This window comes from Pararge aegeria, chromosome 5 (genome assembly GCF_905163445.1).
Source record: "Pararge aegeria chromosome 5, ilParAegt1.1, whole genome shotgun sequence".
Classification (NCBI taxonomy): Eukaryota; Metazoa; Arthropoda; class Insecta; order Lepidoptera; family Nymphalidae; genus Pararge; species Pararge aegeria.
The window spans coordinates 5,605,310-5,618,559 of record NC_053184.1 but is presented as its reverse complement, the minus strand read 5'-3'; the positions used below and the strand labels follow the sequence as shown (position 1 = coordinate 5,618,559).

Sequence of the window (13,250 nt, the reverse complement as noted above, 5' to 3'; positions counted from 1 at the left end):
AAATTGCTCTATATCAAAAGCATACATAATTTATTCTTATCTACTCCGTACTGTCAGTGGTCAGATTACAACTGTCACGAAGAGTCAACAATGTTTAATGCAGCGCTTATTACAAGCTGTATAAGAGCGCTATTAAATGTCATTCATTATTATAATCAGCCTCATCGACATCGTCATAATATTGTCTCACAGATGGGCTAGCCCAGAGGTGGACTACGGTCTAAACCTTTCTCATTGTGGGAGGAGACCCGTGCTCTGTAGTGGGCCGGTAATGGGTTGATACATGATGCTTAGTGCTTATTTTGATAATGATGGGCACAGGCCTCCTCTCTTAAAGAAAGAGGGACTTATCCTACCCTTACTTGACTGACCCTTTGTCTTACTCCAATATGGTTGGCGAGCTTGATAATTATTACCAGTGGCGTGCACATAAGGTATGCACAGGGTATGCAGATGATATAAAATTAAGAAAATCACTATATTTAGAGAGACTATATCTAGACTTATAAAAATCTTAAGGATAGGCTTTGTAAGAGTTATAAGAAGCCTACCCTTAAGTAATTATAACTCGTACTGGAAACTTTTACCCTGTGCATACCCTCTATGCACGCCACTGATTATTACCTCAATATTTTAGTGCGCTCCCCGAGTTACAAAAACCGGTACATAAAACGGTAATTTTTGGCCCTATCAGGGAATTTCACCCAGGGCCTCGAACCCGGGAATAATTCATTAGCCATCGCAGATACTAACTTAGAGACCACTTGGCAGTAATAAAGCTCTATAGCCGTTCGCTTCAAGCGATAAGCCGCCTTAGCGCATATTTATTTACTTTTTGTATGGTTTACTCGTTTTCTTTCTGTATGTTAAATAAAGACTATTCTATACATCTAACTAGAAAGCAACTACTAAACGCCTATTTCTCCTTGGATATTCAATATATCGACATGGTAGGAACAATGTTTCTATACCTTACTGATGCGTAGGATTTATTATATTATATATCTATCTTTACTTCATATTTAATAGATATGTTATTATAGTTATAAACTCAGACAAGAATTGATTAAGTTTTAATTGATAAAAATATAAGCGTCTTTATCACAATTTATTTTGCTAAAATAGATTAACACGGGATCATCACTATAGGGATAAGCTAATCTTGCTAATTTTCCCCGTCAATAGATAACTAAGTATTAGCATTTAATCGACTATAGTTTTCTTTTTAGCCCTCATATGAGGAGCCCTTATATCGACCTAATGCTGGCAACATTAGACCGGTGATTGGGGATTGTAATCCAGCGTGGGATACAGGTACAGGTTTCATCTACCTTCCTATTCAAGTAAATTGGTACTAAAAATATGTTAAATGCCGTTGTTCGTATCCTCATTTAACGGGGACAGCGGTTATATAATAATATAGCTATAAACTTATAGCACTCTGCTCTACCTATTGACATTCTAACCCTCTACGCACGTAGGACATCCTCAGGAGATGTTGAAATTACAATGAATAATTGTTAAGTGAAATGTAAAGTCAAAGGGTGCATTGCCGAGGATCTGTTTGGTGTGGAGTATACGGATCGAAGAAATTATAAACTACACCATATCGATTCTCCTGCTGTTCGCGGAGTATAGCAAATTAAGCTTAATTTTCATAATATATTATGGATTTCCCCAAAGTAAATGCTCTATCCTATTTCTGTTAAATGGGGACAGTGGCCACACAGAAAAAATATGCTCACTAAACTATGGTAAACTATCGAACAGATAGATGATAATAGACTTATTTAAATATAACTGTCTTTCAATAAAGAAAACCGTTCCTCGCTTAAATTGATATCATTATAAAATTAGTTCAAGTAAACCACCGGTTTTACTCCGGCCCTTGTACAGCACTCAATTAAATAAGTGAAAGTAGAGCACCGTTGTATTGGGAGGTGCCAATCTCTTTTAATTACGTTAATCGACACCGCTTATTACCGATCATAGTTTATTAATGATTGTCTTAATAATGTAACAGACGTTTCTAACGTTGCATTGTCTAGCTTTTTTTATATTTTCGTATTACCGATATACCCTAAATGGCCTGTGATGAGGGCAGATCAGAGTTTAGAATACAGTTGTCACTACAAGTGGCGTGCACTGGGTTTCTTACCAGGGTAGTATGGGCAAACCCACGCATTGTGAGAGGCCTTTAGTCGGGCAGTAGACTAGAGCTAGAAATGCTGATAGCCAAGTAGGAAATTAAACTGATGTGGATTCAGAAGTCCTTACCTACTCTTTACGTAATTTACAACATAAATTAAATGAAAATAAAGAAAAAGAATAACTTAGCTACTTGGTGAAATTTTCAATGGATACGATCCATACCAATATTTTGGAAGGCTGAATCGATTTAGATGTAATTTTTACTATTCACAATTTTTCAATCAAAACTTCAAAAGTTGATATTATTTCAAGTTGAGAGTGACGTCACAATTTGTCATTATCATTTTGCAGAAAAGATAAGCCGCGATAAGAATCGGACAGGAATTATAATTAAGACAGATAACGACCGTAATAGACAACTTTACGCTAGCAATTAGTGTTTTTGTTGGAACTATTAATAGACATTGAATGCGACTTTTTTATGAATAATAAATATATATTATATCTCATTACATAAAAGTTTTTAAGGTGGTGAAAGTATTCTCTTTGGAACGTCATAATTACAAAAGTATTTTTCGCAGAACGTAGATAACGCAATCATGGACTAACCAGCTAAGCCAACATGGACATTTAAATGATTAATTATCATAAATAAAGTAGGTACAGTACCAAAATCACCTACATTGTTACCTTACACCTAGTGGCGTGCACAAGGCTTGAGACCAGGGTAGGCAGAAAGACGGCTATATAAAAATGTTAGAAGCCTCCTCCTATACGAGTTATATTTTAAAATATAGGGTAGGCATTACTTATGCGCACGTATGAAGTGCACGCCACTGCTTAGAACGTCAACAATTAGGTACTTTAAACTATACCGAATCCAATAAAGTTTCCGTAACAGGTATCAGTTCAACGCTTATTTAAGGGAACTGTCGCTTCGGTAAAACCTTTGTAAAGACCAAAAGACGTCAATTCTCTGATCCCTCAATGTCATGAAGAATGTGATGAAGAGACAATGACCATACGGCAAATTACTTTCTTTCCGCAGATGGCTTTTTATAACTCTTACAACTTTGTACAAAATAATAAACGGCCTAATCGATTGCCAATATCTGACAAATAAAATAAAATTTTGTGTTCCCAAATCCGACAAACGTACTAATCGTAAAATTAACACGTACCTTCTCCCACGTGCTAAGACCAACTATAGCCGGAACAGATTTATTATAAGAACATGTGATATTTACAATAATAAGTATCAACATATACACCAATTTTTTTATAAGTATGGAAAGTTTGTATCTGCTATCAAAAAATGCACTAGAATTTGTGTTTTTTTTCTTTCTTAGATTAACTTTTTAAAAATGAGCACGCTTGTTTGCGTTATTAATTTATTATAACTAGTATTACTTAGTATAAGTAACTAATAAGTATATAATTGAACAAAACTCCCGTATCATTATGATAATTTTAATTAATAGTGAAAACTTTATTGGCTTGTGTAAGATCTATAATTAAGTTTGTCCATTGTAACAATTTATTTATAGCTGTTTGTTTTCCAAATAAAAAAAATAAAAAAAATCCCTATCCTTAAGTTTTTTATAACTCGTACAGGAGGTTTTCTTCATTTAATATCACCTGCATACCCTTTGCATACCTTCTATGCACGCCGTGGCTGCTTATAGGCTGATGATAATTGATGAAAGATGTCAATTTTTTTCCAGTACAGCGCTAGTTGTAAACTGATATGATAGTAACAATCAAGATCAAGTTGACTCACCTAGGTAAGCTAAGATAGATCCTCAAATAAATAGTTAACTATTATAATTATAAGGTACTTTACTTTTAACTAGTTGTCTATAAAAATTGCATTAAAATTAAACCCGTTGCCATAATTTTAATTATAATAAAGGTACATACATCAAATCTTTATGATATAATTTGCAGAGAACATTGTGATTAATATCCATTTATTTTATTTTTTTGTGGAAAACGGTTGCACATTAAATCCAAATTTCTTATCTTGCGCGGTACCTAGGTGGATACTGTAAAATTGATGCAGTTTGTAAAGCTGATCTCACATTTTAAGCACGACGAGCGCAGTACAAGCTAACGCAGTAATTTTATGAGTTTTTCTATTAAGACTCCAGGTCAGGCAATGTTACTGTTGTAGCTTTTAATATAATTTTATTTATATATTTAAGTTACTTCTCAGATCATTCTCATTTCGGCTATTAGTTCATTAGTAAAGATAAAATTCTGTTTCAAATACTAGTGTGATTCAAGAATCGAAGAAAGAGTTCAATAGGCCTTAGGACCAAACTTGCTGTAATTGGCTATTGCTGTAATTTATAATACTCCAGATAAAATTGCTTATATTAAGCAATTACAAAGTGCATTGCGATCATCATATTGTCGCTGGAATTGAAATTAACTCATGTAATCTGATTTGTTTCTTATAAAGTTTTATAAATCATTAGTTGCGGCTCGTCCAGCAAGATGGGTTTGACCAAACAGATGTGAGATCAGCTTTAGCATGAATGTTTTCTCTTACCGAGATTAGCGTAGTATCCAGCTGGATGCATCATGAGTGAACCGATCACCGTAGTAAACTTTCCATTTGTCACTTACCTAAAACGAACAAATCATACATTAAATCATAAATTATCATCAATGGGAAAATTGTACCTATTAATTAACTTCCTTAAAAAATAAAAAACGCATTGCTGTATACCGCCAGTTGGTACCTACCTGAAAACCTGATGAACCAAATATGATAAACGTTTACTTGTACCTTTCAAATTAGCTTTGAATATTTTACGCTCTTTCTCTTTATTTTAACTCTTTTAGACGAAAAATTAATAATTTAGCTGTTCGTTTTTTTTAATCCATATCTAAGCAGGACGCAGGATCTTACTTTATCTCATTTTATCATATAAAATCATAACCTTTGGGAAAATATAAAAATGCAATTTTGTAATAGGTACGCAAGATAAAAATGATATCATAGAAAACTTTTTTAGTATATTTCCGTCGGATAAAACAGTTGTAGATAAGATGATAACAATAGCGTAGGTATAGCTTATTATCATCATATTTTTTTACATTTTACTAAAATCCTAATCTTACTATTTTCATAGTCATATTTCGTAGACCGTATAACCCGTATGTCTGTACTTTTGATTATTTTGTATGGGAATTTTGGAATTTTGCTAAGGATCCGATACAATCAAATTAAATTAGGTAGAGAGTTTACCTGGTTATCAAATACGGGAATAAAAGTCACTAAAACCTTGACCATAATATACTTAATCAAATATTTCTTTATTTTATTGAAATAGGCCCCAAGATGGCACTTTTGATGCGTACGTTAAAGAAAATTTTGTACATTCTAGTGAGGGGGTACTGACTACATTCGTGTATTAACACTAAAAGCTACGAGGGTTCCAAACGCGCCCTGGCCTAAGAAGAACCCATAACAAACTTAGGCGGGTGTTCTTTTATTATAACCCTCTCATATTGTCATCTAGATCAATTTAAAAGCAACGTTAGATTAATAATTCATACCCAAGCTTTTTTATATAGGTAGATACCAAATATGATTGTACATCGGTTTCTAATCTGTCAAAACTGGCACCATTATGTGAGGTACGTACCGCAGACTATGCTAAATCTATGAACTAAACTCTAAAGCGATGCATAAAGACGACATTTCATTTCGGCAATGTGTTCGCAATATCCAATGTAGGTACCTAAATGGAATATTCGGGAATATACAGGCTAGAATTCAAGCAAGGATTCCATATTCAGGCCGAGGCATGCGAGCACACGTGGCTGCGACGGTTGCTTGCTACGGAATCTGACCAAATGCCCATCGGGCCTCGATTGTTGCCCGAATTGCTATGGCTTATTTATGCTCTGCTTGGAAAACAATACACAGGTGAAAGGTCTGTGAAAGGAATTTTTTTGGTGTTCTTTTTGAACTGAGATTTCAAAAAAAAATATCTTACTAGCTGTTGTGTTGTTTAGGTTGCCTGGAAGGGGTCAATGTTAGTGACAAGGTTCGCCTTTTTCCCGTTATATTTTAGTTGTTTCAATAAATAAATAAATAGCTGTTTCCCTCTTACTACTTACTGTTGACTTATTAAGTGTTAATTTTGTTTTGTTTCGAGTCCCGCGCGTACCGTCAGTTTTCCCGGAGTTTTTCTTAGGTAATTATAAGTACTTTAACCATGTACATTTTATCTATCATCAATAGTTTCCCCAGCGCACGTCAAATAACGGATTTTATAGACAACATTATGCTACTTTAGGTTACATTATTCCAATTTTCTTTAAATTGTTAAAACAGTTCTAATAGTTTCGAAACTCAAACAAACAAACCACCACAAAAAATCTTTCCTCTATACAATTTTAATATACTTACATTACCTAAGTCTTTTTTTATATATCGGTATTCCTTTTAAATTAATCTTAGACTGAAATTATTTAAAAAAAACAAGGTAAGCTACGTTTTGTTGCATCCTAGTGTTGCTAGAAACTTCACACGTGTCACCTGAAGGTATCACCTAAATCTGAAAGATACTCACAAAAAAAATAAAGTCACTAATTAATCTGTAGATGATTATTATTACGATTGCGTTTAAATTACACGCTACCTACAGCTAAATTTAACAAAGTGAAATCCTATACATTGCAGATAATCCTCATAAAGAGCAATTTAGATCGTGACAAACGAGCGGCGTTGCGCCGCTTAGTTTGGAAATCGTAATGTAAAAGGGTATACACACGGGTCCAATTTATAAATATTATTATTTATTAATTTTAACTCTTTTTTTTCGCATACAAATACAAAGTTAAGAATAAGAAGACACTTAAAGATATAATTAATATAAAAAAGTGGCCTTATTCATAGCTGCCAAGCAATCTTAGCATAAGAAAAATTTCCCATACAACCTTTCATTCGTTAATCTATACAATTTGCTCTGACCCACGTCGCAACCCAAATTATCTTATAAAATGCAATTTTTTTGACGGTTTTTCATGATAAGCGTTTTCTACCAACGAACAAAACAGAAACTCTTGGACCTTAATTATGAAAATATTTTCACTTTTTAACATTCGAAAGGTGCTATAAGTTGAAGTGTGACTAAACACATTAATGAGGTTTGCAAGCTTTTTTATTAGAAGAGAGACGTGTTTCCCAGATATTCTAAAAAACCTACAAAATTATGTGGTCACAGGGAAATAACAATTGGAGTGGAAGTTAGTCCCGTGTGTAGAGTTCTTGCTATTGTTAATTATATACACAAGTCGCCGACGCTAAACATACAATTTATTGTCAGTAAACTAGAACAGATATTCATCTCGCGAGACTTGTTAGCGTTATGAATAGTCGAAAACATTTGAAGACAAATTGACTCGTTTCGGCGGTAGTTGTAAAAAACAAAGAAGCAACTTTCCAACGTTTAGAGCTATAATATTTCAAAAGAGTTAATATTGATAAATACTAGATAAAAGCGAAATTCCATATACAAAGAAAGTTAAGCTTAGTTTGCTATACTTCGAACACACTTTAACACCTAGCATATTGACATTTTGGATGAAGAACCTACGGAATGATTAGCAAAGTTTGATTGAATTTCAAATTTAATTAATTCCTACACACAGATTAACCTGAATTTCATATCTATTATCACAGCATATTTCGTCTCCATTAACAAACTCCCCAATTAAGTTTTAATTTCATAATTTTTTATTGCTTCTATAACCTTTAGTATATACCTACATATAAATATAATACATACTCCATACCGAAGTCGAACGAGTAATATTTAAAACTAACCCATTAAACGTCAATAAAACTAAAATCCTAAGACCCCATTCAGGGCATGCTTGACCGTAAAATTCGGCTTAGAAAATACCATACCAATACAATTATTTTTCAAGGTATGTGTACGAGAAATTTTAATTAAGGCTTCAGTTGGCAGTAAATTATTTAGTAAACGTCTGTGAACCAACTTTTAACAGTTGAAAAATCGACGTTTGCCTTTAACAGTACCAGAGCTATGTCAGTGAAATAGCGATTTGAATTTGAGATAATATTAAATCGGTCTGTAGATCTAAGGGCACGAGAACACCTAAGGCTAGCGTGGTGGGACCATCCATTGGCCTACGGTTTTCTTTTTGAGGTATTTTTTGACTTGTTTATCGTGCATTGGTCAATTTATTGTAAGCAAGAGAAGTGGAAAAGAGTGTTTAAAAAACGGTAAAAAAAGGATGAATTTCTTTGCTGACGTTTACATAACTGTGCAATGAGAATTTGGATGGATTTATGTACTTTCGTAATAATAGAAGAAATTTGAATTGGTTTTGCAGAAGCAGAAAACATAGTGTGAATAATTTTCTGCTATAAAAAGAGCTTTTGCTTCGTGATCCTTTGTTACTATTAAACCAAATCATCCGTTTTCGTTAGGTCAAAACGTGATATAAACTTTAAAATAGCGTCAGTTAGAAAGGGAAAGCAATTGATCGATAATCTATAACATGTTTTTGAGTCTCTGAATACGCTTGCAATGTCTGCGGCGACAGGACCTCCGGAAAACATAACAGCATTTATAGTTGCGATTGTATGTATGTATTTATATACTAGTATTTACCCTAGGTATATGCTTTTCCAATTATGTAACTACTTGTTGTGCTAAATATATAATAATGGTTTCTGTGAAACATAATATGTAAATTCAGTTGGTATTAAGTCAAGAGTTTAAAGATGGAGTACTGAAAAATCGTCTAATTTTATTTTTGTGACAAAATCTAAGTGAGCTTTAGAAGAACCATGCTTTTGCACGGATGCTCCCGCCGCCATCGTGACGATTTTATAACCGGAGGCTTTTAGATTTCGGTCGAAAGCAACAGCTACGAAGGTTTACTTACTTCCATTATTACGTTTTTAACGGAAAACTTATCGCTGTATCAAATCTAGACCGGCGATTAAGGAACAATGGGACATTAATAAAAACGCTACTCTTACTGGTGCGAGGCATGAAAATGTTACGTTTCTATGAAATTCGTCGCCGACTTTATGGCTGCAAGGCAATAAATTTTTTACTTTATGTTGCAAGGAAACTATATTTATGGAGTACCTACTTACCTATGTCAAAATTGGCAGAATCAAGTTGGTAGTAGAAATTTTATTTAATTTTGAAATTTTCACACTTTTTTCGCATTATTATTATTTTCAGCCATTCTCAAATGCTCATAGCTCTTCAACGACGGTTAATTTAAATTTATTTTAGAAGACTGATCGTTGCTTTTGACTGCATCTGTGTAATTTTTGATACGTAAATCCTTATAAGGTACGTATTTTAATTTAAGTGCAGATTAAAATCACCCTACCCTAAAACCGTAGAATCTTTCGACCCCGATTTTATACCCTTAAGAGTTCCAAAGATATTTGCAAGACAGTTTTAAAAACGTGGATTTAGGTAATGTTTTCGTTCAAATACTCTTCATGAGAGACAGTTATTTCAAAATCACAAATAAACACTTCAATATTAATTTCTAGATATATGCAGATCGTTATGTCTAGTTATATATATATAATATACGTATATGCAAAACCGGCCTAGCCTAAACACGTCGCGATTGTCCTGTTAGTCAAACAAATTCAAAGACATTGCCCACCTTTTGTTACGAATAGTAGGTATAATAGTGCACATATTATTGTAGGTATTGCGGAATTTTATATAGATACCGGTTAATTCAAAAGTACCTATAGACTTGCTCAATATCTAGTCTGCATTAACTGAACCGTAAAATGTAAAGCTCCAGAGCTCTGATATACGAGTATGCTTCCAATAAAATTAAATTCGGCAAGCTTTGAAACCAGTTCCTTAGAAATCGCATCATACCTATATAAGCCGTTAGCGAATACGTAGAGGTATATCTGGATTTTTTTTATATTTTACATTATACTAGCTTTGCCTGCTGCTACATCCGCGTAAAGTGTTCCTAACTGATACTGTCCAAACTTTTACTTAATTTTGCATTTGGTACATAATGTGCAGATATAAACTTATATGCAGACTCTTGTACATAAAAATCAAAACAAAGGCGTTAAAGTCGCGGGAAAAACTTGTACCTAGATATATGTATTATAAATGCGACAGTTTCAGGAACAGAAGGTGAAAATATACGGTAATAACAAATAGGTACGCTATGTTAATAGCAAACTTCACCATAGCCGTTCAGCCGATGTAATAAACGTCTCTGCTTTAGATATATAGGATAAAAAGTAGCCTATGTGAAACGACTTCAATGGACGCCTTTGTCTTTCACCGGCTCATAAACTATTTCTTCAAGAAATCCCATCAATCTTTTGATCTGTTAGTGTATGAAAAAAGGACAAACTAACAAACAGATTTTCGTATTATAACAGTGTGGATACCTAGGTACTTCATTTACAGGTTTCCTCGCTTGTTTTTCTTCACCGAACGCGCTTAATGAATTCTGAATATTAATTAAGTACATAAGTTTAATAGGCAAACTTTGTCAGGATAACCTCGAACTCTACGCAACCGACCATCACGACTATTTGATAAGTGCGTTCCAGTCATAGCTCTAATTAAATATAATAAATAATTCAATGTTCATTAGCTACGCGAGTCACGAGGCAGATCTTTCGGTTAGTGATACGGTGCTAGATGAAAAAGTAAGAGCCGAGGTCCAATGCGAGGTATGCGTGGAATGGCAGGGGCATCCGGGCGGCAGCGATTGTTACCAGTTATCACTGAATGTTTTTCACCGGGGCATTTTGTGTCGCTACAAAAAACCACATAAAGGGCGGGCGCGGCTCGTTTGAGACACCGCCCCTGTGGGAAAATCGTCGCCAGAAAACTGCGAGCAAATAAATTATAAACTCTCTCACGTGGAACGCGATCCGGCATGTTCACTTTTATTTGTACAAAGCTCATAAACAGCGTGGATGCGCCGCGGCGCGCAGTTGGGCACGTTTAACTTGCAACGCTGTAGGAAAATCTAGGGACGGTTGAATAAACCTCGAATGTTTGCTGAAAGTTGAGATACATTTTGTATTCGCTCGAACGGTTGAGGGCTTGCACGTGCGCTTTGACGGCGCGATTGGCGTTAAGATTTTGTAGAAGTCGCGCGATCGCAAGGGGATCATTAGCGAAAATGGAGCGACCCGGAATAGCACTGACAGCGGAACGATTGCACCGCCCGTGATGGATGACGCTGACGGAGTCAGCCGGGTTATTACTGCGGGCTTAATTCCCGCACCCGGAGAGAATTAGAGGGTAATGAAAAAATGCGGCAATCGTGTGTGGTAATCGTATAATTTATTACGGGCACACAATAAAATTAATGAGGTAATAAAATAAAATTATTTCTGAGCTCTCTACGGTCCAACGACAGAGGGCTGGTCATAACAAATCATAGTTTTTAACCTAAAATTACTTGCTCCGCTCATAGTTACTCTTACGATATTTAATCTGTTTCTCCATAGAAATATTTATAAATCGAAAACGTTTTATTTGTTCCACTTAAGTGTGAATGTTTTTGGAACATATACATTGCCTATTTTTATGGGTAATAAATAAAACATCTTTGCGGCCATCTGCCACAACATGTCAATAAAAAGAGGTTTATAAAGATCTAATACAAAGTTAATGGGTATAACTACTCCAACAGAAAACGGGTGGACGGATTGGATAGAGATCGCCGCGTATGCGTTCAGGCGAGAGATATAATCGAAGATATTATATTACTGAGAGATAGGATAAAGCGCACAGTCACGAAAAACCTTATTTTTTTCGTAATAAAGTTATTTTTGTAATTTTTGCGCTATTTGAAAATCTTGAACTCCTATTTTTATTGGTAAGAGCTGTTGCTGATAGATACCAATTCAAAATATCAAATATCGTCACACTGTCTATTAATGCTTCCAATAATAGCTCTCTTTTTTGCAGATGGTCCACCTGATAGTACCTACGTGTCTAACAGAGCACCTGCAAAATTTAGCTGGGCATGCCAGGCAACGTTCTACCTTTTTTCCATCAACCTAAGTCTAGGCCTAGGTGTTAAGCTTCATAACGTAACTCTAATTTATTAATGTTGTTACCTGGTGAAAATACTTAAGACGGATGCAACGGCTTAACATACTTGCCGAGTTTTATTATAAAGCAGATTTTCTTGCTCCGGGCTTAAATAGTGGGACTTTCATAGCAAAAATTTCAAATGCTACCAATTTACGACCCAAAGTCATGATCCATTGACAATAAGCACAATCGATAATGGATAATGGCAATTATTAAACAAATAAGGCAGACACAAAAAGCTCGTCTCACTGTTCCCAATAGCCGCTCTGCGTTTAAGGTAAATCTCATTTACTCACGTAGCTTCCAATGGAAACTCGCAGAAAATGCATCGAGAGATAAGAAAAAATTCAGTCCGCCCGTGCACATATAAGCACAGTGCATTGACGGTGACATTCCAAGGGGAATACTTCGCATATCGAGACTTAAAGTAACCATTTACCGATTGCAGATAGGTACGCCAGGGCCGGCCGAGCGATCTGGTCAGATCGCCTCACTCGCATACTTGTTGCTACATATTATACTTAACCTAAATAAGCAGGAAAATATTTTCTTTTCGTGTTAGTTTAACGAGGCATCGTTAAGTTTAATTCTTTCATATAATTTTTTTATTTATTTACGCCAGCTACGGAGTAAAAGTTGTTCGAAAAATGTATAACCGGGTACTTAGAAGCGCCATTGGATTGTAAGTTTTGGTAATACAAAGCTTGCAACCATAAAAAGTATGATTTATTCGGGTATTAGGTCTTTCATCGTGATTCAGTTATAGATTTCGGTCAGCTATCTTCTTCATTTGTCATTAACTAGCGTAAATTAGGTACTCTGTAAGAACTTTTGACAGACTTTAGTCTATTTTTAGTGACTCTAGCATTGCATCGGTTCAAAAGACATACTCTTTAGAGAAGCCAGCCATTTGAAATATAGAAGTAGGTACCTACCTACCAACGTTCGCAATGAGAGATATAACAACCTACCGGTGGAACT

General features: G+C 34.9%; 1 protein-coding gene across 5 annotated transcripts in view; it reads right to left on the bottom strand.

The window, feature by feature from the left end:
• The window catches only part of LOC120623628 (transcriptional enhancer factor TEF-1), a 139,635-nt gene that overhangs the window by 112,390 nt on the left and 13,995 nt on the right, over window positions 1-13,250 (bottom strand). For 2 of the 5 annotated variants that reach the window (XM_039889711.1, XM_039889712.1), the window contains exon 2: window positions 4,706-4,782. The exons of the other annotated variants lie outside the window; for them this stretch is intronic. In XM_039889711.1, coding sequence (XP_039745645.1) covers window positions 4,706-4,739 — 34 coding nt within the window. In that variant the 5' untranslated portion in view covers window positions 4,740-4,782. The remainder of the gene's footprint in view (window positions 1-4,705; window positions 4,783-13,250) is intronic. 5 annotated transcript variants of the gene reach the window in all.